Here is a 26,372-nt window from a genome sequence, read left to right as displayed (position 1 = left end):
ATAAAATGAACTTTTTTGATTTTTGGAAAATGGCTGCAATGAAACAAAGAGTGAAAAATTTAAAGGGGTCTGAATACTTTCCGTACCCACTGTACAGTTGGCTAGTTTGAAGTAGATCAAACTTCATTACAGCAACTTGATAAATGCAGCTTTTATAGAAAAGAGCTGCAACACTCGTGTTCACTGCAAGTAAACTGAAACCAAACACCACCTCCGATTACTAGGGCATGTCAACACAGCAGAAATATTAAGTGTTTTGAATGTAGTCACACCTCAGTGTACACAGAAATACTTCAGTCCGTCCTATAATGCACTTAGCATTGACACGGTTTAAAAATGTAATCATTTAAGTGAAGAAAGTACATTTAGTAGTTTCAAGTGGTAAAACAGCCTTTATTAAAAGGTATTCGTACAATCTTAGGCAGAGCCGTCAGGCAGTTTAGTAGCTGACAAGCTCAATAAATCTGGACAGATATTTCAAACACATCCATAAAGAGTATCCACAACCTGCATGAAACTTATAAGACTCAGCTCTAGAGCATTTAGATGCTCAAGACATTAGTGTCCAGGTGTGTACAACTATTAACAAGCCAAGACACACTTAAGGTAAAACAGTCCTATAGGATGTGGTTATTGCAGTGAGTCTTTCCAGTTTTACACTAAGGCAGCAACAGCAAGCATAGTGTGAGCTGCTCATGGGTCTTTTGCAGAGTGCTCTGAAAGCCTTGTGGGAGCAGAATAAAATCTATACCCCCCCAAAAATATAAAGCTGCCAACATGATTTGTGCATTAAAATTTTGGAAAGAAATCACTGATAAAGAATGTGATCTAAACAAAACCACGATGTTTGAATCAAAAACTAAAAACATTTTTAAAAAGTGCTAGAAAAGTTTCTCCACAGTGATCTGAAATAAAGTGCAAATGAAATGTCTCATTGAAATGTGGAAGTTCCACCTCAAGGATTGTTGAGTAGAGCAGCCGCCATGTTCTTGATGATGGAGGACCTCAGCTGAGGGAGGAGGCTGATCTTCATCAGCTTGCTGCTCGAGTATTTGTTCTTGACGGCCTGTAGAGGAACGCCACATTTAGGGGCAATTGTGCTCAAAACAAAACCACAAGTTCTTCTGCTTTGTCAGCAAACTCACCTGGAACTTTGTTTTCCCGTCATTTACAGTCACAACATTTTTGGCGATGTGCTGCATGATTGGCTTCAGGTGGGCCTCGTCATAAGTCGAGTAGTGCTGCTGTGTAGGAGACTGAAAAGGCCGATCGTTATACGACTTGCTAAAAAGCAGCAGGGAGGAAAATTACACGTTTAACCCGTCGCTCTGTTTTCAGCAAACTCACCCACGGCTGCCCCTCAAGCAGCAGCTGGGAGAGACACAGGGAAGCGGCGGCGATCTCAGAGGGCCGGTAGTGCACCATGTCGTAGTCGACGAGGGTCAACTCCATCAGGTACTTGGCCAGCGTGTGTCTCTCTACATCAGACTGAGACAAACATCCAGGCTGCTCAACTCAGGACACGTTTTACTAATCTCTCGTTAAAGCACGGCACTCAAACCCGCCAAGATACTCGTGTACAGAGAAATTTGTCCAGTCCTGGTGGTTTTCTTCCTAAATGAAGGTATTTAAGAAACTGTACACAGGAACTGTGTGCAGAATGTTCACTGCAACAGAGTCTACATGTGGAAACTTAAGCATATTGATGAAGTTTACTGAACTGCCATTTTCATGTAACCAGGAACTGATACTGTAGCTCTTCCTTCAGACATTGATCAATGCAATTCTGGTTAAAACTCACATTAGCGACCTTGGAAGCCCGTCGCAGGAAGTGTAGTGGAAGAGGACGTCCCAGCTCAAAATTGAGGCCCCTCAGAACCACCTGCTCCATCTCCAGAATCTGAGACTTGGTAAAGGCGTTGTCTGTGATGTAGGCGAAGTCGCCGACCTCGGGAGCGTACATCTCCTCATACTTGCAGGCCACCAGCATGGCCGTCACACCAACGAGCTGCAGCTTTCGGCGAGAGACGGGCTGGACCTGCAGCACAGAGGGGAACGTTTTTAACTCCGTTCACAAGACACAAAGAAGAGACTTTAGACCGCTCTTACCTGGAGGAAACGATCCAGGATGGCAACTGTGAGGTACAGAGTCTCCTGCAGCAGCTGGAACCTGGAGTGAACCTGGACCAGCCAGTCGATCAGAAGAGCTCGCATGCGTTCAGTGATTTCATAACCCTGCATGTAGTTGGCTCGTACCGCCTGCTGCACCTGTGGAGACAGACGGCTGAAATACAAAGACGATGCCGGGTGACAGCAGAGAGTCTGGCTGATGAAGAATAAGTTACCTCCAGGACGTGTAGATAATTATAGATATCTTTGACATATTGCGAGCAGAGCTGTGGCAAGTCCGCGTCCTCCTCGTCGACGTCCTGCACAGTGAGCAGTGCCTCAGAGAAAGCCTGGCACAGCTCCTGCTCCTCCTTCATGGACACATCAGCTGACTCCTCTGAAACTGGGGGGAGGGGATCTGCAGGTGCTTGGACCTGCACAACCGGAAGCGCCACTGTGACCGCAGTGGCTTTAGCTTTTTGGGCACAAGATGCTTTGGCTGATGCTTTGGCTCGTCCCGTTTTCTGAGGAAACCACATGCAGTTTTACTCAGAAATGGTATTTGAGTTTTGGACTGTAAAGCTGGTTTGATTTGAAATAAGGCAACATGTTTCAATAAATGCATATTTAAAAACAACAAAAAAGTAACTAGTGCATTTCTTCAGTCCAAGTGCAGCAGTTCTCCTTGTGTACACAGAGTTAAAGGCCAGATGACCTCTAAACACATGAGTATTAATCTGCTGCAGCTTCCTTTGGATAACAGCGTACATGTGCTTTTGGCCATTTATTGTAGCTCGTGTCCCAGTGCGTTATGGATACTATATGATTCCCAGCGATGAACAAAGTGAAACAACCCAGAAACGGTAACTTTTATAGTTGTTCTACAGTAAAGTTACCTTCGTGTTGACCGGTGCTGCTGCAGGAAAGTTGGTGATCTCTCCGAGAGCAGCTCTCCTCGGACCTGCTGCGGCGCCTTTTCCCATCTTCACCTGGTTCTCTGCGGCTGGAAGCTGCTGACAGAAAGAAAACGAGATCCAGAAACTTCGTAGAAGCTACCGAAAGTGACAAAACGGGCAGCGGGAGGTAACGCTAGCTAACGATGCTAGCTAGCGACGCTAACAAGCTAAACGCATTTAAACAGCGACATAACTTCAGTTTACTCACCGCAGCACGAACTTCCACAGACGACATGTTGCAGCAACGAGAACAAACGGACTCAACAGCGACTTATTTTAAGCAGCGAGCAGAACAAGTTACCCGTAAACGCCGATTTCTGCAGATAAACAACACCGAGAGGAGCCGCTTTTAAATAGCGCTCCGTTAAATCTGATTGGCTACAGCTTAGGGAGGACGCTCCTGATTGGCTGACAGCGTGTGGGTGGGTCACAGGTGCAGGACGATAATTATGTTAAATTATTATTAATCTTTTGAAAATATATTTATTCATATTATTCAACATTCTTTTGATAATCCTGATGATACCTAATCAATTTATTGACGGGTTCATTTATCTTTTATAAATTCCTGTTTTTATTGTCCAAATATAGCAGTCGAGGTAAGTGGCGTAATGTCTCACAGAGCATTAAACAAGTTTACACCAAATAACTCCTGAGATTTTTAAGTTACAGAGCAAAGTTTCTTCTGGGTCCATCAGGTCTGAGCGATGAGTTTCCTGCTATCTGAAACAAGGAAAACACCACATCTGTGCTGCATACTGTAGGCTACCACATATTACCTTGTTATGATTAAAAAAACCCACACCAGTATCCTCTTATGACCTGGAAACAGAGGCACAGCACCCTTTTTCTTTCCATCCATCCATCGTCAACCGCTTATCCTGTGTACAGGGTCGCGGGGGGGCTGGAGCCGATCCCAGCTGACCCTTTTTCTTTCCATTAAATATAAAAGTTCTAACCCTAAATTGGGGATTTCTAACCACAAATTTACACCAACATACTGTATGTACATGTCATGTTGGGAATAAACAAACCTCTCACATAAAGGTTGTTTTGTCCCTTTGTTATTGTGAACATACCGTTAAGCTTCAATTAAAAGCCTAGTCCTAATTAGACACCTGTCCCTTTTACTGGCCTGGTGTGCAACACGTTTTGATGAATAAATGGAAGACTCAGTTAGAAGCCTGGTTTGCTTAGATCGCACAGCTTTGAACTTTGACCCCTGTTTCCATCCAGGGGGTCAGTACGGACATTGTGGAGGACTACCAATACCTGGAAAATAAACTGGCCTGGGCCACGAACACTCAAGCCCTCCACAGGAAGGGCCAGAGCTGTCTCTATTTTCTGAGAAGGCTGAGGTCCTTCAACATCTGCAGGACGATGCTGAGGATGTTTTATGAGTCTGTGGGGGCCAGTGCTGTCCTGTTTGCTGCTGCATGCTGGGGCAGCAGGTTGAGGGCAGCGGACGCCAAAAGACTCAACAAACTGTGATTCCTGCCTGTCGCCATCAAGTTCTATAACTCCTCCCTCTAAGTGTCTGACACACAGAGGCCCTTAGTTAGTTTATTAAACTGGACCTTATCATTTGTTTTGTCCAATAATATCTTTTTAATTCTTTATGTGCAATATTCTCTGCTGCAATTCTGCAACTATTTATTCACTACTACTGTTCACCATAACAATTCTTTAATAATGTTAATATTGTAAATAGCCACACTCCTTTATATATTTTTATTTTATATTTATACTCTAATATCTATGTATTTCCTTATCTACCAACTTTCTATAATTACTTCTATTCCTTTATACGTTGATGTGCAATGTCTGCAACTGTGACAAGAATTTTCCCTCGGGGATCAATAAAGTATTTCTGATTTAACTCTTCCTGTGCGAGTTAAAACGCACAAAACCACACCAAATGTGGACAGCTTGGAAACTGGTGGGTCGCTGGTTCAAATCCAGTTCAAACCAGATTGATAGAGTGTGGACTGGTAGCTGCAGAGGTGCCAGTTCACCTTCTAAATTTTGCCCTGAACCCCAAACTGCTCGGGGCGCCTGACTTCATGGCGGCCCCCTCACTCTGACATCTCTCTGTGTGTTTTTGCATGTGTGTATTTCAGATCTGTTGTGTATAATGATAATAATAACAGATTTCATGCAGGATTAATAAAGTAGGTCTATGTCTTCTGGATATGCTACACATTTGGTTGCATTCTCTACAATTTAATTGTTCAGTTCATTTACAGTCACCGATGAGCTCCAACGTATAATTCATTCAGATTTACTGTTATGGCCTCTTTCTCTCTGTCTGCTAGATGGGCTGTTTCTCAGAGCCAAATGGGTGTGAGCTGAACATCACCTCCATCACCAAGAAGGCCCTGCAGAGGATGAACTTCCTGCGGCAGCTGAAGAAGTTCAGCCCGCCAAAGACAATGATGGTGCACTTCTACACCGCCATCGCTCAGTCCATCCTCACCTCCTCCATCACCACCTGGTACGCTGCTGCCACCGCCAGGGACAAGGGCAGGCTGCAGCGCATCATTCGCTCTGCAGAGAAGCTGATTGGCTGCAATCTTCCTTCTCTTCTGGACCTGTACGCCTCCAGGACTCTGAGGTGAGCAGGAAAGATTGCAGCTGACTCCTCCCACCCTGGACACAAACTGTTTCAGACTCTCCCCTCCGGCAGGAGGCTGCGGTCCATCAGGACCAAAACCTCTCGCCACAAAAACAGCTTCTTCCCGTCTGCAGCCTCATTAACAAGCCCCGGGTCCCCCGCCGACACTCCCCCCTTTTCAAATAATACAGATGTCTCTGCACATGTAAATACTGTTTCATCTCGTGTCGGGCTCAGACCTGGCACGTTGCACATATTTGTTGTTGATCGTTGATCTTTGTTGTTGTATATTTTTATGTTGTCAGTTTCTATATTTATTTGTACACAATATTCTCTCCCGTTGCGTTACTTCTGCACAGACCCAGAATAATGCACATGTATATATCTGCAACGTTGTTCTTCCATTCAATATTTATATATTTCTACATTTATTTATGTCGACTGTATGTTTGTCTACGTGTAGCACCTTATCAACACAGCAAAACACTACTTGGCAATAAAGCTCCTTCTGATTCTGATTCAAATAAATGATTCTTAATTGATTTGTTATCCGATAACCTTATTCATTTACATGTAATATTATTTATTTAATAGTAACCCATTTCCTGGTTTGTGCGAAAGGAATTAAAGCCCTGTCCCAAATACAGGCCGGGTGAGTTCAGTGATTGATGCAAATAAAAGCCCGAGCTATTAAGTTTTACAGTAAATCAAAATTTGAATCTACAATTTCTGGACACCAGATCAACTTTAAACTGGAGACCTTCCACGTATCTCAAATGTTGTTTATTAGATCCTCTTTTTTCCCCCCATTAACCAGGCTCTAAAGGTTTCCTATCAGCTCAGAGGGGAACACAGGACATTAAAAATACATACTTCATCCTCCTGTTTAAGCGGTTATTGACATTGCGCAGTTTAATCACTAATGGCTGTATCAGTAAAAATCTATATCTGGACATTTATTTCAAAATAAGGAGTTTGTAATCCAATTTGAAGTCCCATTTCAAATGCCTTTTATTGGAGTAATAAACACCCATTCATCCATTTACATTGGCTGCTCTTAAACAATGTTATTTCAGTCTCTGCAATAATCAACAACTATCTTGCTCAGGGGGGTTTCCGATAAGAGTCGACATCCCTGAAGAGTTCACAGAGATGACCAGTTATTTTTCTTGAAAGGAAGAACAGCAGTTTTTTATTTGAGCATCTTCGGAAAGCGTTAACTGCAGCCATGCCTTCACATAGCCAAGAAATTGCGAAACAAACAGTACAAAAAAAACCTAACACATGACCCTAATGGACGGTTGAATAATAAAAAGCTCCTCTTCATGTGGTTTCCCCCACGCCATGACAGAGGGTTATGATGAGAAAACATCTGCCCAGATTTAAATTAGAAGTCTGGTATTATTCTATTATTTATTATCAACAAATCCCATTCAAAAAAAGATCAAAACCAACAATGAATTGATCCTACTGACAAGAGCTGTCTGATATATTTTTAAGCTTCATTGTTGAAAGACTCAGAATCAAATGTGTATTATTCCACCACAGAAAATAGTCCCTAACAAACTCCTCCTCCTATTTGACTAATTATATATATATATATATTTTAACACTGTGCTTGGGGCTGAGAGACACAGACAGTCAGTACAGAGAGACAAACTAAAGCATTGTTGGTTTTGGTCTTCTCATGGGATTTAAAACAATAAAATAAAAATATAGCCATGTCCTTTAAGATTGTACAAATCCAGTAAATGTGCCAAATATGTAGCTGAAATGAGGAATGAACCAAAAACACTTATGGCTGATGCAAATATGTGGAGGAAAAAAAAATATATATAGTACTGAATTAACTCAAATATTCTAAGTACAGAGAGTCGTTCTTACAGTAGCTGGTAAACATCAGTGGAATGAAACAGAAAATGTTATGTTACAAAAATTTACCAAATCTCACACACACACACACACACACACACACACACACACACACACACACACACACACCTATTCGTGCATTGGACCAAATATCTGGAAAACTAGGTATTTCAAAAAAACCCAACTACTGTTATTTTTCTTATCAGCTGAATAATATGAACAGGTTAACCTCACTGAAGGTGATTTCTATAAAATGTTCATACTCTTTATCATCAGTTGCTAATTAAATGGTTGCATAAAGAGATATATTACTAGAAAAGAAGATTAAAAAAAGAAAAAAAAACACAAAAATGCCAACTCGACTAAAACAGCATTGGTCCAACACTGTTTTTATTTCAAAAAGGTGCCTTTTTAGAACTGCAAGAACAAGCGGATTAATCGATCGACCGCACTAATCTGATAATCGATCGATTGTTTTAGTAATTTTTCCAAACAAAAGCGCCAAACATTTGCTTTTCTGCTTCTCAGATGTCAGAATTTGTTTCTATCGTTAGACTGTTGGTCAAATAAAACAAGCATCTCATTTTGTTGTGGGAAACTGTAACGTGCATTTTTCACTATTTACTTAAATCTTAGAGACAAAAAACGATGAATCAAGAGGGATAATTGGCCGATAATCCGATAATGAACATAATCGTTAGTTGCAGCCCCGATGCCTTCAGCCGATTCCGATCTCTAAATATACTGTAGATCCAGAGAGGTGACAAATTAAAAAGGAAAAACCTGAATAAATTAGCAACATGAACGGCTTGATGAGAAAACCATGTGAATCTTTACTAGAGGCTTCACAGTCTCCACCTCTCAGCCCGACCTGACATCAAAGCACCAAAGGAGGGAAAATCTCTCGGAAAAACAGTGTTTATCCCTCCAGTGCCGAGTTGCACACCTGGCTGTTCTAGAGGCTCATGGTGGAACAACATCTTACTAAGACTTTTCAAGTTGTTTTTTCTTTTACTTTGTTACCCATCTGTATATCCTCTAGGTTAGTCCCCATTTCCCAAGCTTAAATCATACAATAAAAAAATCCTTTAAATTACTGGCAGTGTTTCAGAGATTCAGTCGAAAACATCATTAATGTATAAAACGTTTGAAGACAGCGTTAGCAGAGTGCCGACAGAGACTCATCAGCACTCTGCTACACTGTCACATCATTAAACCTCACTTCACTCATCGCCTTGTTTTCGATTTCCCCCATTATGAAAAATGATGCACAGACTTTGGTTATGAAGTCAATTTTAACCGTCTTTCTGAAACTCACTGAGAAAAACAAAACAAAACATCACTTGCGTTGCTTTCTGATCCGAACCAGATTAACGGGAGACAAACGATGACCCGGCATCTCTGGCCTTAACATTTATTCTGCAGAGCGGATGGCGTTTTTATAGTTTGTAAACAGAATCAGTTGCCATTTTGGTTCATCTGAAGATACTCATTGTGCAGTTTTTCCTGGGCCTCGAAGAGCTTGCGCAGCTTCTTGGCCTGTCCTTTGCTCAGCTCCTTGCCTTCAACATCATGAGTGGGGAAACCCTGTCGACAGCAATACCAAACACACACACAAAAAAAAAATCAAGTTAATTCTGATCAGAACGTCAATGTCGCACAACCTGCAACTCGATTTCCAGAAAGTTGCCAAAAGAAAACTCAAACGAATCCCCGCTTTAATCCGTTATGTGAAACTGGCTTTTTGTTTTACCCGCTGTAGAAACTGTTCCGCCTGAGCAGGTCAGGCGTGGAGGCGACCGTTTCAAAACCCTTTACAGCCCTTCGAATTCGGTTTTGTTTGACAGATGTGTGTGAATGTGTTAAACGTCCTAATTAAAACTACATGAACACTTGACCTGGAAAGAGCGACATGTTTTAATATCCCAGGTACTTAATTAAACTAAAGTTCCTTGTCAGTGAGCGTCACATCCGTCTTTTTATGGTGAAATGATGCGATTCTTGTGGCTCATGTATGTTTTATATCGTTTGATGTTAATCATATTTGTGCCGTTTGAATTATAATAATATAAAATAATAAAAAAGCAGTTTGGATTACCGGTAGCCCGACACAGCCTGACGAAGCCACGGGCGGCGAAACGAGTCGTTCACAATAAATAAAGTCATTTCATTGTGCGGTGGCTTGTTTTTAAAAAACATTTGTAGTGAAAAGTAAGCGAGGGATTTACCGTTTCATCAAATTTGGAATACTTGTCTGTTTCCGTGCGAAACAGTTCACATGGAGGGACCTTCATCTTTGCGAGTTTCGCCATCTGAAACAGTAAAAGAAAGAAATGAGTAAGTGAACATGATCACTGTCAGAGGAACAAAAGAGGACTAAACCTCTCTATATGGAACCATCTGAGTGACCTCTTGTTCTTGTTTCTTCCTGGCAGCCTCTTCCTTCTTCTTTCTCTTCTCTTCTTCCATCTGTGAAAGAAAAGAAAACAACAGTTCACAGATACTCTTCATAACAGGAATTATTAATAAAGCCCCGACATTTGACCGGGACTGTTCACCTCTGATCAAAAATGAAAAGAAATCCCTTCTTGGGGAAATGTTTAGCTTTTAAATGCTTTCCTCTGGTCTGATCTCAGGAAGAAGCGATTTCTTTGTTGTGTTTTGGCCAGGGATGGTAAACCCTCACACAGACTAACACATTAACGCCCTTAACGGACGCCAGTTTGTGAATTTACTGTATTTTTTGTCGCGTCGTGTCAAATAAAAAGGACTGGAATCACCACCAGTCTGGATTTTGTTTTGTTCTGGTCTGCTTTCCAGACAGAAAAACTATCAGATGTAAATGTAGATGTTATTGTCTTCAGACCTGTTGATGCCATTTCAGTGGAACTGTTCTCACATGTCAACTTTGAGGAAATGCTTGCTGGTAAACAAACTGCTCCAACTGTGTTTTTATTATTTCCAGTAGCTTTGTGATCACTATGTGATTATGTCACTAATGTGGGTGCAATTAAAAAAAAGCCATTTCCGCTCCTCCCTCACCTTCTTCTTCTCCTCTCGCTCCTTCAGTAATGTCTCTTTGTCCACCAGTTTCACCACTGTAGGCAGACCTGCAACAATTTCATCAAGAGGTCATTCTCAGTGTGGGAATAAAGGCGGATTTATATTCCTTTCTCCAGTGTTATCCCGGGCTTTTACTTCCTACGACTGCGGTAATCCCAGTTTTAAACCTTTTTTTAACGACATCTTGCCACAGTTGCTCATTATACTATACAATACTGACGTCACATGTATGAAAACAAACGGATAAAGCCAGTACTACTTTCCTCAAGAAGACACGCATTATTTTGTTTCAGAGGACATTTAAGTTTTCAGCTCCGTTACCTTCATGATCTTCCAGTCGGACTCCGAGCTCCGGTAGCGTATCATCACGGACAACATCGCACAGTTGCAGCAACTCCGTCACTAGACAAGATTTAAAAAAATAAAAGGACTTTAATGAGACCTTGAAGGTAAAGGGGGTAGAGGGTAAAAAGTGTTCTGCTATTCCTACAAATGTTTCCACCGTGGCAAATTCAACACTAACATGATCTTTTAAAGTTAAAAGGAGAAAATGATTATTAGCTTCAGTTCCTACCTTTCTGCTCTCGGGCAATCTTTCGGATGCCCTCTCTGAAATCTGACAGCACGGTGAGGTACGGCATCACTGTGGTCTCCAGCTGGCAAACACAGCAGCAACAATATTTTACTGTACGGCATTTAAATCCCCACAGCCTGAAAATGTAAATCTGAGCATGAACTATTTGCTGTCTGTAACTATAACTCTTTTAAAAAAAGGACACATTATCTATAAAGTAAATCCTAAAAAGCAGGGAGGCAAATGTTCATCAGTCAGTAACATGACGTATGTGTCTGACGCAAGGGAAAGTGAGTTTAACAATTCAAACAGTGACAACCCAGAAAAGTGTCTCTTTACTTACATCAATGTTCTGACTTTGTCCTCCCACTGGGAAACCGATGGACTCGGATCCATCAATGGCACCAAATATCTAAAGACAACAGACTCACTTCAGTGGGTTTAATGGGTACTGCTTTCACTGCTTATGTAACACATATGGATATATAAGATATGAAGTCACGCCAATCTAAAGATGTGTAGCATGTCCATACTGACAATGGTTTAAACATTTATATTTGCAGCTTAGAAGTAGCTCTGACGTATATTAACGGCCACGCTGGCGTTAAAAAAAAGAAAGTCCATCGTAAACTTTGGTTCCGGCTAGAGCGACTTTTGCCACCATTTAAAAAGCAGCACGGAGGTCAACCGCTCACCTTCAGCATGTTGGTGAGATACACGGCGATACTTTCCACCAGCGTGCGGTTGGGCTTCAGCTTGGCGCTCTTCCTGCTGGCGATGTAGCTGTTGCTCTGGCTGACCAGCACTCTCATCTCCTCCACGGCGGTGCGAGTATCCACATTGTCACACAGAGCCTCGTGGACGGCGGACTTCCTGTCGTAGAAACTGGACGACACAAGTAACCATTTGCTTTTAGTCGTGAACTCGTCACCGTGACGAGCCGCCCACAGCGAGTGGACACGCGAGTCTTCTTTTTTCTATATGACAAACGGACTTTTCTGTATTAAGACCGTCAGATGTCTCGGGCTTGTGCGTTTTTAAGACAACTGCTTTGAATTAATTAACAGTTTTAAAAGATTTCAGAAGGTTTTTCTGCTACTACTGAATGTCCGATGCATCACTCCCCATCTTTACTCTCTTACCTGTTGTTAAGCTCCATCTCTGCAGCCTCCCACTTCTCAAACCGACCGGTGATGTCAGTAGGACTACGCAGTATGTCTTTCACATTCAGGAAGAACTCCTGTTACACGAAAAAGGCCACAAAACAGCGGATTATTAAAAAATAACAAACAAACACCTCGTGATTTATACCACCTCCTAACTACGTCACCTACATTCATGAACTTCTCGTACTGGACGGCTGACTCCATTGTGTTGGGAGAGTAGTCCAGAGTGTCTTTCCAGGAATGCATCAAAAAAGCCAGACGGAGCTGGCGAGCTGCAGCAGGATGAAAAGAGGAGCGTTAAAACAACTTTTACTACCTTTATTTATCTGACTCGTACCAGAAAATCTGATCTCACTACAGACGTAAAATAAACAAGCTGCAGTTCATCTGAATTTCATAAACTGCTGTTAAATAAAATCTGATGTCTGTCTGTTTTGAAATGTGTTGCATAGGTAAGTTTTCTGTGGACTGGAGCTGCTTTAAGTCATTAAATATCAGGAAAAAGACAAGCAGGAGGTCACTGGGGGAAATGAAAAAGTAAAAGCGTGTGAAGAAGTCACATCGCTGCTCTTCAGTGTTGTGGTGCTGACCGGTGAGATACTGGCAAGCTTTCACTTCCTCCTCCCATAATTTGCTTCTCTAAAACAGAAACGCCTTAAAATGCATTTTGCATAAGCCTGAAAAGGACGTCACAGCGGCGTCACATTTCTTTCATTTCACCTGCTCAGTACGTTCATCCAGTAAATTATGCAGAAGAGCTGCAAATATCCCCTACAATCTGATCAAAATCTGTCCTCAAATGGCCTTTTTGTTTTTTTTTTTATTCCTTTGAGCAAAATAGGGACAATTATCCTGAAAATAAATAAATAAGTAAAATTGATAACAAAAAAAATGTGTTAGAATTTACTGTAAACTGAAATGTTGACGCATTTGCAAAGAAACCAATACTTAAACGGTACTTTAATGTTTTCTATTAAAGACCAACAATACAGCTTTTGCTGGCTTCATGTTATTTTGATGGGGCTGAAGGACAGTTTTTCAATCTAACCTGGTGATATAAGGGACTAAATGTTAGTTTTCAATGTCACTCCAGGGAGTTTTGAAGAGATCAATACAAAAGATTCAGTCCAGTACTGTGCATATATTTTGTAAAGTGCAACAATATATGGAAGTGTGTGCATAATGCATAACAATGCAGTTTTTATTATTTGACTGAATGACCTTCAGTTAGTCAGTAGACAGAACCGTTTTAATAATCAACATTAAGCAGAACCAGATGAGTCACCTGTGTTCTTGGCTAAGGCATCCTTAATAGTGATGAAATTCTTCAGCGACTTCGACATCTTGCAGCCTGCAATCGTCAGGTGCCCGGTGTGCAGGAAGTACCTGACCCAGTGATCATTCTCAAAGAAAGCCTGTGAGGGACATAACCAACGTCACGCTCCAAATCTGTATTTTACTTTCTCTTTGGCTGGAAACGCCTTTAATACATTAAAGTTAATAAGATTCAACTACATGTTTTTTTGCATGAGCACTGTGCTTTATGAGTTGCTGCATCCATGTTTCAAAAAGTACTTAAACAAGAACAAATGCTTTTGTACCTCAGACTGAGCCAACTCGTTGTCGTGATGGGGGAACCGGAGATCAAACCCCCCACCGTGGATGTCCATGGACTCTCCCAAGATGGAGCCAGCCATGGCCGAACATTCAATATGCCAGCCAGGCCTTCCCTGTTACAATAATCAAAGAAACCACAACAATCAACAATGCATGAATCGTCATAAACCTCCATCTATCGTCCCGTTGTGGAAGTTGGCGACAGTTTAACAACACCCCAACATTAAGAATGAACTCTCACCTTCCCCCATGGGGAGTCCCATGAAGGCTCTCCGGGCTTGGAGGCTTTCCACAAGGCAAAGTCATTGGGGGACTTTTTCTCACCTAATCTGTCAGCAGAGATGCTCAGGTCCCCTACAGGGCCAGACAACAAACATAGTTACTGTGTTGTGTTGTAAGTTGAATTACTGTGAAGGTAGAACAGCATTTCATTCATTTGTGTATCTGTAAGTGGATTAATGACAATAAACAAACAGAACAGAGTTACAAAAAGAAACACATCTTCACCAGTCATGTTAAAGCCCAATAATAATAATTGCACGTTGGGCTGGGGGATCTGGCCCAAAAAAAAATAAAGTAATATCATTCGATATCGATAATTATCACGATAAATGTCAAATCATTATTTCTTTCTAGTTTAAAAGGCTGATTTTTGTGAGGGGAAAATTGTGACTTTAAACTTTTCTTTATGGTCAGAACAAACACTTGACGCTAAACAGTGGCTCCCTTAAAGAATCTGAGGTAAAACATTCAAAACAATTATGATAAAATCTTTTTTTTTAAACAAATTAAGTAAAATCTACAAACAAAAAAAATTAAATGCTAATTCATTTGTGATTCAAATGAATTAAATCAAACATTTATTGATCATTTGTTTTACTGTTGTTGAGGACGATTATATTCCAGTAATTATCATTTTTGTTTAATTGCACAGCCCTTTGTTCAAGACATAATCATTTCGGACTTTGGCGACTCCTGCTGGTAATATCAAAGAATACACATTGTACAGAACCCTGCTCCAATTTTCACCAGGATAGTTTCACTTTTATACACACAATAATGTATGCCATCAGAGTTATTTAAAAGCTGCTATAATCATTTTATGTTCTACACATGGGGAGTTAAAGTAAGAGAAAAGTTCTGGTAGTTGTGCACCTTCCCCCTCTTCTAAAGCTTTCTGATCTCCAACTGCCTCTGGCACCAGTTTGGCATACGAGTGCTGCGGACAGGCATCAAACTTCGAGGTGTCAAAGTACACAGAACCGTTTGATTCATACCTGTAAACATCAGAAAACAAAGTAATTAAAACTACACCGCTGTAACTGACAATGTGGGTGTAATCTGAATAATAAACAACGGCAGTTTCTTCCTCACCCGTAACCATTTGAGACAACCTTCTTCACAAACTCCACAATCTCCGGCACGTATTCACTGACTCGCGTGAGGACGTCTGGAGGAAGAACCTGGTGGCCAGAAAGATAATTTACGCACAATAACTAAATCCACTACATGTTGTCTTAAAACAGAATTATATACTGTAGCAGTGAGACTTTGCTTCAGTGGAACAAGTGTCCACATACTTGTGGCCATATTTAAAACTGAAAATGAATTCAGAGCTGGAGACCCTGGCACTGTGTTTTATAACAATACACTGATTAAGGTCACTTTTTGCCACATTTTTAGGGCACTGAATGTAAAGGAATGTAAGCACAATTGATCAAAGTATAAATGTTAAGTACTTTTAAAAATCAGACCATCCTAGACTCTAGTGGTACATTTAAAAATAATATGTTTCTTATAAACAAAGACCGCCTTAACTCTTGGTGTTTGTTTCTCAGTTACAGTACATATACTGCAACAACATATCATTTGGCCCAGTTCACACCTTTTGATGTCCATGTATTTAAATAGAAGGATGCGACTACTAGATACAGAATCAGGCAGGGACCAAAAAATAATTCAGTTTCCCCGCTTCTTGTGATTATTCATGTGTTTTTCTGTCTGACCAGGACTTTAAAAAAAACACATTTTCCTTCCTTCTACTTACATTCAGGTCTTCCATGTCTTTGTGGTACTCTCCCTCCCAATACTTGGGGAGAATGGAGAAGATTGAATTCTCTGTGACTTGACTTCCAAACTGTTTGTCCAACCAATCAGCCAGCAAGTCCTTGGAATTCTCCAGCAGCACCTTGGAAGAAAGAAAAAGTTAAAGTGCATATTATATATATATATATTTTAAACCAACTCATTTATCCATCTGTATATATTCTCATTTATCCATCTGTATATATTGTATTAGTTTTCCATTTCAAATTAAATCAAATCAATATAAACTGACAGAGGAAACATAAATCAATCAAATGAAACATACTGAAATTTCCAGTCCAAATGAGAACAACAACAAAAAAAAAAACAGAAAATCAATTGTTCTTCTAATACTGTTTATTCCAGGTAAACTGTGAATATTAAATACTTTCTCAGTGAAAAGCAGTTTATTTCCCGGGTTGGTTTGGTTACAATGATCAACAATATAAAATAGCATTTATTTAATAAGATTACTTAATATCTGACTATTTACTGGGTTATTATTTTAAAACATGTACATGTGATGGACTCTTTCACAATGGTCAGAAATACTTAAAGGAAAAGTCACTCATTTGCTTTCTTGCTGAGAATTAGATGAGAAGATTGATACCACTCTCGCATCTGGAACAGGAATTTTCCAGTCTTTGTGCTAAGCTAAGCTAGCTGGCTGCTGGTGATAACTTCCTATTTAGCGTACGGTGGTATCGAAATCTAATCCCCAAAATGTCAAACTATTCCTTTAATCCAAATCTAAAATCTTTAAAAAAAAAAAAAAGCTGAGAATCACAAAGAGATAATTGGTCTAAAGTGACTAAAGTCAGTCTCACCTGGGCCAGAGGTTGGACGACCTCATCTGCTGCTTTGGCGTTCATCGCTGCCTGCAGGGGCTGCAGAGCATCTGTAACAGCAGCGTCCAGCCTCTCCAGCATCTGCTTCTTATCTGGGTCTGCTGTCGAAGCCATGTGCGCCTGAAAAGGCTGAAAACAACAAGTTTTAAGTAAAAGCCAGAAACCTGCAGGTAACCTTCAGGTAGTCTGGTGGTTTTAGGTGGAGATGCAGAATAATGTGGATAGTCGGTTTTATGATTTTAAGCTTCTACAGAAGACAGTGATGCTTACAGTTATGTCTATTCACAAGTAAAGTGTAAACTATTTGTGGTTAACCAGTCTGTGCTTCCTAAACATTTGATCCGATATACTTTACGGCCCCAAACTAAAGTCAACAGGTTGTGGCAGCAGGAAAGAGGTTTGGAACTACATTACATTTTTTAAAGCTGTTAAAGTTGCAGTAGGGAGTTCTTTTAAAAATAACTTTGTCATATTTGCTCTCACTAATCTGCTCTTCAAAATCTTCAGCTCGTGGCTTCAGAAGCTTTGCAAACACAGGGTCTGAGAAACAAACCGGCAGCAATTAAAGAACTGCCCATCCCTCCTTTGCCAACAACAGAATATAGTACAACACGTGTGTGATCACGTCCCGGCTCCTAACGGGGCTTCGGGCTCATTATGTTCGATGCCGTGTCGTTCATATCGACGAGTGGCAAATAGGCCTGATGACAAAATGTGGGGAATAACTTTTGAGATGGCGAGTCAGGGTGAGAGGGGCCGGTGGAGAGCGAGCGGAAAGCGACACGCAGAAGGTTTTGCATTTTATGTTCTGCAGCTTTAACCAACTAACAGACTCAAATCCAACAAAACTATTTTGTTTCCAAACATGGATTAATTATTCAGATAAATAATCGTGATCTGCGTACTGAGCAAAATAATCGCGGTTACAGGAGACCTATTAAACTGCGTTTCCAGTCCTATATTGTAGTTCTGTGACTCCTGTGTGGCAGCTTTGCATGATTCAAAGTTAAAAAAATAATAATTTTCTGTCCAATACTGGGTCTTCATGTCTGAAACAAGCTGTAGATGCTCCTGTCTCTTTAAGGCAGGTTGCCCGATCATCGTAAGGTCGGCGGTTCGATCCCCGGCTCATCCAGGCTGCATGTCGAAGTGTTCTTGGGCAAGATACTGAACCCCGAATTGCCCCTGGTGGCTGTTCCACCAGTGTATAAACGTGAGTGAATGGTGAATGCAGATGTAGTGTACAATTACATTTGATTGGCCAAGACCTGAAGCATGTTACCAGGCTGTTGTTGGCGCTGAGCGGAACAGGCAGACTGAGCGTTGCCGTGCGGAGCAAATGACCATATATGGAATACCGTACGACACACGGAGCTACACGGAGCCGTTGGTAGAAAAATCAGTTGAAAACAGGAGGAAATCTGAGGTTTTTGCTCAAAGGGATTTCCTATAAATACTTTAACCTCATTATTTGAAGCTTTGGCCATGTTTAACATGAACATCCAACACTGTAGATAACTCACAAAATATGGAAAAGCATATTAAGTCTGCTTTAATAATACTCTTAGTCGAACACAGATTGTGAAAGGATTTGATCTTGCACTAAAGCAAAGGTAGCAAATATGAGGTTTTATTCACGCCTCCTCTTTCTCTAAAACACAACGATGGTGCAGAGGCTGTTTTTATCGTCGTATCAAAGGCAAACTAAGAGTTTGGTCTCACCTCTCTGGCACTCAGGACATCCTGCAGTATTTGAGCAGCTCGCGGCTCCTTCTCCTTGTACTGGTCCAGGAGGTAGTTCTGCCGAGCCCTTTTAATGATCTGAAAGAAAGAAATACAAACATAAAGCCCACACACCCTAAAAAAGTAACATTGCAATAATGACTGTCTTAAACAAAATACTCATTATGATCATAACTACACAGAATATATAACTACTAAATGTTATAATCATCTAGATATTTTTCTTTCTTTTGTTCATGAGTTATGACGTGTGAATTTAAGTAACCACTGAAATGCACCACGACTAATTAATTAACTAACTAATAGTTTGTGCAGATACAGTTTCACTAACAACCAAAAACCAATTAAAAGCACAATATCATGTGTCACATGTTTCATTCTATTTCAAATGCCAGGATTTCAAATGGTCCCGATTCTAATGATTTGGAACATGGCGCTTTTGTTTTGGTCATAAAAAGATGGGACGTTTTATATTCTAAGTCATGTGTCCACGAACAAAAAATACTTGGTGACTTAAGAAGTGTTTGTTCTTATGTATTAAAAAAAATAAAATCATTTTTGATGTCAAGACAATTTTCTCTTAGATGACAAGTGTATTCCTTTTTTTTTTTTTTTTTTAGTACAAAGCAGTGAAGAATAAATCTTTTTTTATAAAACCATACATACTTTGTCATCTATGTCTGTGATGTTCATGCAGTAGAAGACATCATACTTGAAGTAATCCCTCAGTATCCTTCGCAGAATATCAAAAGATATGTAGGATCTGTACAGAGAGACAGATTAGAAAATAAAGTCTCGTTATAACACAGTAAACATAAACTAGTCATTTTGCATAACTGTGGATAGAAATCCTGAATACTTTGTATTGTGATTAGTTTACCTGGCATGTCCCATGTGTGAGGCATCGTACACTGTAGGCCCACAGCTGTACCACGTCACTTTATTCCCTTTCTGAGGAACAAACGGCTCCTGAAACATTGGAGACGATGACGTTAACAAGTTGACCAGAGATAAAGTCACGCATTAAAAAAAACTTTTTCCCTACTGGAGGCATGTGCACTGGTGCAAAACACAGCTTTTTATGTGAGGACACGAACAAGTCGCACGGTGGTTTCCTGTCATACACAGGTGAAATCATCTTTATTATTACCTTATCGGTAACCTGATCATTAACAGGAAGCTCAACTGTTAACTCTAATTTGCCTTTTACACAAATAAACATCATAACTCATATAGTTTCATGTTGTAAATCCGCATCGCACACATCAGACAAAGTAGGTCTGAAAAACAACAGAGATAACTTTTTATTACAAGTCCTGACAGTTTATAATCTCAATTCTGGAGATTTCGTCCCTGTGCTGGGGGAAAGATAAAGAGTTTTACTTCCCGACAGACGTTGCAATAAATTGTAAATTGCTCAAATAACACGAATGGGAAGCCCCAACACTCATTGTAAATAGCTAACTAAAGTCATGTGCTTCCTTACTGATCAAGCACACGGTCCATATTAAAATGTTATTTCATTGTTCGGAAGTTTACTCTTTCCAAGATCAGTGTCTGCAGAGCATTTTTAAGGATTGTATATTTGCGTCTAACTTACCTTTGTTCTTGTCAGGCTGTTGTAGAGTCGAAGTTGGGGAATATCTGTTCCTGTTGGCGGAGACCAAGGGGGCTGAACCCGCTTTCCTTTCACTGGAAAACAAACAAAGCATTATTAATCCTGTAGGATTTTAAAATACTGGATTTGTCTAGGTTTTCTACAAACAAAAACTTAACAATCACAACAATGATTTCTTTTGAATGATGTCATTTTCACATTAAAATCTACACAGAGTAGTTTATTATTATTATTATTTAGTAAATTTTGTTTTTGCAGGAAATAGAGGACCACAGAACACAGAACTAAGAGAAACACTGGAAGGAAGTTTAACATGGGTCTGACATGTTGCCCCCTTGCATCATTAACACACCATTACTGTGAACTATAGGCCAAAACTATTGACTATATTCATTATCCGTCAATCATTTGGTGTGTAAAATACCAGAAAACAGCAGAACATAGGTTGAAAAATTCAAACTGCTTGTTTTGTCTGATCAACACTCCAAAACCCCAAATTATTAAATTTACTATCACAGAAAACAAAGAAATATTCAGCTGCAAATATTCAAATTTGAGAAGCTGGAACCAGTGAATCTTGGCTTGAATAATAAATTAGACTAGTTCATCAATAGACTAATAAGAGGCAGATCTACCGTGATTTATTGTAGTGTTCAGTGCTAAACTGAGACAGTGAAAGAGGTTAAAGGACAAATCCAAATATGTGCAACAAAAGGAAAAAGTAACCCAAAAGTTTAAGTCAGAGACACAGAGTAATTAATCTAGCTAGACAAAGGCAGGCTAATGCTACATTGCCATTATCCATTTGTTTTTACTTGCATCTCAGGTCTGAAAAAGTCTCAATGTAGAACTTTAAAAAAGGAAATTTGGACAGTAAATCACAAAGATTAATATGCTGTCTTCACCAAAGTAAAATGAACTCTCTTCAGGCCTCTAATTTTTATTTTCCCTATTTAAATGGCCATAGTATCCCAACGAGTGTCATTTTTATAATTATGCTTATTTGTTTAGCTCCAACTTCCAGTAAAACATTTTCTACGGGCTCAAATATTCAGCTCAAAATGTTTGAAATTTAAGGTTAGTCCACACACAGAGCGCTAACTTGTTTAGTCAGATGCCACAAAAGTGAAAGATGATCTTATTCTCATACGCGTTCAGTTAAGAAATTCACACTTTAACACAGAATCTGCTGCCAAAGTCACACACAGCATGCACAAACACCTGGCGACCCCTGCGAGGCATTAAACCTAATTTCCTGTAAATGGCACACTTCCTGCGCGTTACGTGTTTGCAAAGCCATTTCAGCCCCAGGTTATCTTTGGGTAGGTGTCTCGTCAACGCCACATGTCTGCTGGCAAAACTAACATGGAGTGGTGCAGTTTGTGATTTTGTTTAAACAGTGATAATCTTACTCTCAGTGTGCAGCTACAGGCACCACATGCAGTCTGCTACGACGAAGTGAAAGCTAAAACTGAATTACTGCAAATGCCTGCAAAAGAGTTCTGGGTTCATAAGGGGGACAGGTTAGAGCTGCTTTTAGTTAAATCCATGAGAAGTGTCCCTGCCTTAATAACCTTAGACAGCCTCAACATCCAGGCTGGTACATGAGGGATCGTGACCACGTCTAGCCTGTTCATGCCTTACTCACTGCTGCTCTCAGGGCTGAGGTCCTGTTGCAGGGCTGCTATGTGTCTGTACCAGCGCAGAGCGTGGACATGTTGCGGTTCTGGGGGCCTGTGGAGGAGCTTAAAGGCTTTCTGGTCGGCCTGGGAGGGGCAGAACCCAGCCAGGTAGCTGCGTGATGTTAGGTAGTCATTCAGGGCCACTGCCAGCGCAGCCTCCTCATTTATCTGTAGCAAGAAGCCATACTCAAAGGCTGCAGAAACAAGAGGGCAAATATTCGCAAAGAATTACCGACTAGGCTGCAACAGCCTGAGAAAAACACTAACAGCAGCAGCACAAGTTTACCCTGGACAGGTCGATGACCAGTGAGGTTACAATCAGGCTCACAGCCAAGACCTACTGTGTTTAGCAGCAAGTCAGCACTAAACTAAGTTAAGAAACCTACAGACATAAGAAACTACAAACTGAACAGACAGGCACATGGCCGTATTTTGTCTTTGATACGGTAGGATACCAAATTCTCAGTGTCATGTTATAACTTTAAAGAAGAGTAGATGTTTCACATGCCCTGGACTGATGTAATACTGCACTCAAGGAAAAGTAGAGCTATTTTTACAACAATACATTTTTCGGATGTTGCAACAAATGTCTGACAACAGCAATGAGGGCAATCATGAGACTTTAGAGATGGGTGTAACCTGACATGATCTAGTGGCGTTAAACCTGTCTCTGGGCCATGATGCTGGATCTAAAGCATTTGACTTACGTCTGCAGATACTCAGTGTAGGGCTAGAACAGGACATGAATCGGGAAATGACTAAATGTGAATGACAAATACATCTAAAAACATTAAATATAATAATACATAATGATAAATAAGTAAACTGTGGAGTTCCAAAATCTATATCCTGATCAGTAAATCAGTTCTGCCCCTCAAACTATTCTCTATCCTTGGACATTGTTTTCTGTCTGTACAATTCACCACTTACAGAAATGATCACTAAGAGTGAAAGTGAAATGGACTTGAATTTTCAAACTTTCCGAAGTGTGAAACTCCAAAAGTCAAATGGAAACTTCTCCAGCCATGCATGACCAATTAAACACTAAGACTGAAAATGAAACAAAGTCAAAAAAAAAATAAAATGAAAGAGAAGCTCAAATAAACACAAAATAGAGCTGCAAATGGGGATTAGTGAGGTCTGGGCGAAGGAGGAGATGGAAGTTAACTTAAATAAAATATAATACTTACATAAAATATAAATGAATGTGGTTCTTGAGCATGCATGCAACTTGTAAACAAACTCTCATCAGTGTGAATGTACAGAACAAAGGTGAGTGAAATGGGGGAGACGTGCAACAAAGGTCCCAAGCCAGATTCGAACCAGGGACATAGAGGTTACGTAGACCACTTGGGAACGGGGGCAGCAGTTCTTGTTTTACCAGCAATGGAGACTATAAACATTGACTGAATTATAGATGTTATCTGGGTTACTGAGGCGTAGTGACGACAATGCAGCGCTTAATGAAATAGTCATTACAAAATATTGTACAGGTGATCGCTTGGAAAACACTGAACTGAGTTTGGCTATCTTGTAATAATAATAGTAGTAATAATACCAACAATACAAATAATAATAAAATAATAATAATAATAATAATAATAATAGTGCTTGCTCATGTTGGGAACTTTTGGGTCTGTAGCCTTAATAATATTACAAAAAGTACAGTCAAGCCTTGCAATGGGTATAGAGCACCAATTCCTAATAGAGGTTATAACATTGCACTTATTTATTTATTATTATTATGATTAACAATCACATAGGAAACAAAGGGAAAATATCAAACAGAAACTCAGCAGATCAAACTAGATGATGCAACCGAGCAAAACAGAAAGCACAAGCAAAATTATTACAATTAAAATTTAACAAACACAAAACATTCCACACAAAAAAGATCTTTTTTTAAAAATATATTTCCATGAAATTCCCGCAGCTAGGATGTAAAATAACATCTGCCCAGCTGTGAGGAGGACAGTTATGATCTGTTAGAGACAAGCTGAGCTGCATCTGTTCAGCTGGGTAATATAACAATTAACGGGAATAAATGCATTCTCTTAATTTTCAGGCTGCCATGAATAAATTTACAGTTCTGTGGTTGTTGTTATGTTATGCATTGTTGCATTTAATCCTCATAATACCCCACAAGAGAGACGAGCTACTGTTTAATTTTTAGCTATTACCAATTTTCTAAAAAAAATCAAGAAATTAGGAAGTTAAGTTTATCAAAGTGGCACAGCGCGGTTTGTTTTACACAACAAGCCGAAGCATAACGTTACACCATTCATACATTTTAAACCAATTATACCACTTTTGTTCAATTATACTTTTCTAAACAAAAGTACTGAAATATCAAATACGTGCGCCGAATTAAAGAGCGTCTCCTTAAAATTAAGAAAAGCTGTTGTCGACCAGTTTGTCTTTGCCGATACACTCCGCTCCATTAACTTTGATTTTAAATGGCCAGATTTTTAAAAGGGGGTTCTGCCTGTCATTCGCTGTCCACTTTACCTTTTAGCTTTGGAAAGCTAACGTTAGCTTCTTGGCTGTGACAGCTCGTGAAAACACACTAAATCGCGCTGGCATAGTCTTTTCACGGATTTTCAACTAACGTGTGTATGAGGTGTAAAACAAAGATTATTTACTGCACCTGGCTCTCCTGAGGTCGACATTGCCACAGTTGCTGGATGGTTTGATGCTGATGCAACAATAACGTGCCCGGAAGAAGAACCCGGGCACTAAACGCTTCACGCTAGGAACAGGAACCAATGCGTTTGATGCTTGGAGCACAGGAGGAGGGGGGGACCTTAAATACAGTCGGCTCCCTATGCGGAAGTTTGTTTGTTTCGCTTTAAACAGCAGCCAAACGAGCTCAAATGCATTCAAAACTATCTAATTCCTCGATATAGCTGGTATTTTGTGAACGCAGCGGGTAAATGACGAGCGCATTTGTCAGTGTGCGGTAAGGTTACAGCTGAAATGTCTCACATTAAAGAGTACATCGACAAAGCGGGACGTTGTTATGAGCGCTACACTGAGTACGTGAGGAGGAACCCAGCTGCGACAGCACAGCTGGAGAGCACCGTGCGCACGCTCTCCTACCTGATCGCAGGTCAGTGACATTAAGGCTTTTACTCACATTAACAATACATAATTAAATGGTACGCAGCTCCAGAGGCGGTGTCAACTCTCCTTGGGTGCTTTATACTTCTCGACTGGACCAGATAAAAGTTTGATTTTAATGCAGACAAACAGAATCACAGCTTTGCACATGCAAGGAATCTGTTTTAAAGTTGTTACCGTAGCTGTCATTTACACTGGGTTCATGTCCTCACCACATTTTTTGAAACGGCTGATTTTTTTCTTCATCACTTTTTGAAAGCATTTGTAAAATAAAATGTACCAAGCAAATGCAAATGCTTTGAGAAAGATTTGCACAATAAAAAAAACATGCAATGCGATTTAAATATAGAAGAAACAAATGTGAGCTACTCAAGCTAAAAAAACAAAAACAAACAAGCAGCTGAATACTGCATTATATTCTGTTATGTTTTTATATTTATGAATTGTCTCCCTTTATATAAATACAGACATTTGCATCATAAATTGGAGCAAAAAATGTCTCCAGAATGCAGGAAATGAAGTGTTTAATGCTCCAATTTTTCTGGGAGAGGACCCTCAGACCCCCGCTCATATATTTCAGCATTTCCTATTTCTTTAAAAAGTGTGTTAAAAATCTTCTCGTCTTGTTCTCGCGCATCTTGACACACTTGGTTGTTACACACAGTTCCGGGTGCAACTTATGGAAGCCCTAAGCGGCAAAGACCATTGATTCACATCTTTATTTACATTTACTCATTTGGCATTATTACATTTGAGGAACAACATTCAAGCATCAACAGAGCATCAACTACAGATCTACAACTGACAATACATACTAGTAAGAGCAGCAATAAATACTAGTAAGAGCTCATAGTACAAATCACATCAATGGGGTAAATACCGAGGGAGGGAAGTAAGAGTTAACAAAAAGTGCAATCAATACAAGATCATTGTAGGTGATAGAAGAAGAAGAGAACAGGAAGTGCATGTTAGAGGTTAGGAGTTAGAGGTGTTATAAGAGGAAGTGTTCTCTGAAGAGATGAGTTTTCAAGAGCTTCTTGAAGTTAGAGAGGGACGCCCCTGCTCTGATGGCGTGCGGTAGCTCGTTCCACCATCGTGGTGTCACAGATGAGAACAGGGACTGGGATCGCTTTGTGTGAAGGGACGGCAGAGCCAGGCGGCGTTCGTTGGAGGAGCGTAGCGGCCGAGAAGGAACGTAAGTTTGTATTATGGAGTTTAGGTAGATGGTGCAGACCCAGTAGTCACTCTGTATGCAGCATTAGTGACTTGAATTTGATTCTGGAGGCCCCGGGGAGCCAGTGGAGG

The 26,372-nt window shown here is 40.2% G+C and overlaps 2 protein-coding genes across 4 annotated transcripts; both read right to left on the bottom strand.

Annotated features, from left to right (window-relative positions):
* Nucleotides 1-372: 372 nt before the first annotated feature.
* On the bottom strand, nucleotides 373-3,412 carry ccnb2 (cyclin B2). Of its 2 annotated transcripts, none has more exons than XM_046033293.1 (8): nucleotides 3,274-3,412; nucleotides 3,006-3,119; nucleotides 2,346-2,633; nucleotides 2,110-2,268; nucleotides 1,802-2,038; nucleotides 1,348-1,488; nucleotides 1,146-1,256; nucleotides 373-1,066 (listed from the first exon to the last, which is right to left on the bottom strand). In XM_046033293.1, exons 1-8 carry the CDS (start codon nucleotides 3,298-3,300, stop codon nucleotides 956-958), a joined length of 1,188 nt encoding a protein of 395 aa, XP_045889249.1. In that variant the 5' UTR covers nucleotides 3,301-3,412; the 3' UTR covers nucleotides 373-955. The 2 variants fall into 2 exon arrangements, with proteins under 2 accessions (XP_045889249.1, XP_045889250.1); XM_046033294.1 differs by having other exon boundaries at nucleotides 2,346-2,630.
* Nucleotides 3,413-6,665: 3,253 nt separating this feature from the next.
* Nucleotides 6,666-24,901, bottom strand: cars1 (cysteinyl-tRNA synthetase 1). Of its 2 annotated transcripts, XM_046032993.1 has the most exons (23): nucleotides 24,595-24,901; nucleotides 21,914-22,141; nucleotides 20,248-20,339; nucleotides 19,528-19,616; nucleotides 19,314-19,410; nucleotides 18,627-18,725; nucleotides 16,884-17,033; nucleotides 16,019-16,159; nucleotides 15,346-15,434; nucleotides 15,127-15,248; nucleotides 14,213-14,325; nucleotides 13,956-14,084; nucleotides 13,640-13,769; nucleotides 12,523-12,626; nucleotides 12,331-12,428; nucleotides 11,884-12,073; nucleotides 11,532-11,600; nucleotides 11,189-11,270; nucleotides 10,936-11,016; nucleotides 10,594-10,661; nucleotides 9,961-10,020; nucleotides 9,780-9,863; nucleotides 6,666-9,138 (listed from the first exon to the last, which is right to left on the bottom strand). In XM_046032993.1, the coding sequence occupies exons 1-23, from the start codon at nucleotides 24,614-24,616 to the stop codon at nucleotides 9,010-9,012; spliced, it is 2,466 nt and encodes an 821-aa protein (XP_045888949.1). In that variant the 5' UTR covers nucleotides 24,617-24,901; the 3' UTR covers nucleotides 6,666-9,009. The 2 variants fall into 2 exon arrangements, with proteins under 2 accessions (XP_045888949.1, XP_045888950.1); XM_046032994.1 differs by lacking the exon at nucleotides 21,914-22,141 and having other exon boundaries at nucleotides 24,595-24,892.
* Between the last annotated feature and the right edge of the window lie 1,471 nt (nucleotides 24,902-26,372).

This window comes from Micropterus dolomieu, linkage group LG20 (assembly GCF_021292245.1).
Source record: "Micropterus dolomieu isolate WLL.071019.BEF.003 ecotype Adirondacks linkage group LG20, ASM2129224v1, whole genome shotgun sequence".
Classification (NCBI taxonomy): Eukaryota; Metazoa; Chordata; class Actinopteri; order Centrarchiformes; family Centrarchidae; genus Micropterus; species Micropterus dolomieu.
Note: the sequence above shows the minus strand (reverse complement) of the source record. Positions and strands in the feature narration are given on the sequence as shown.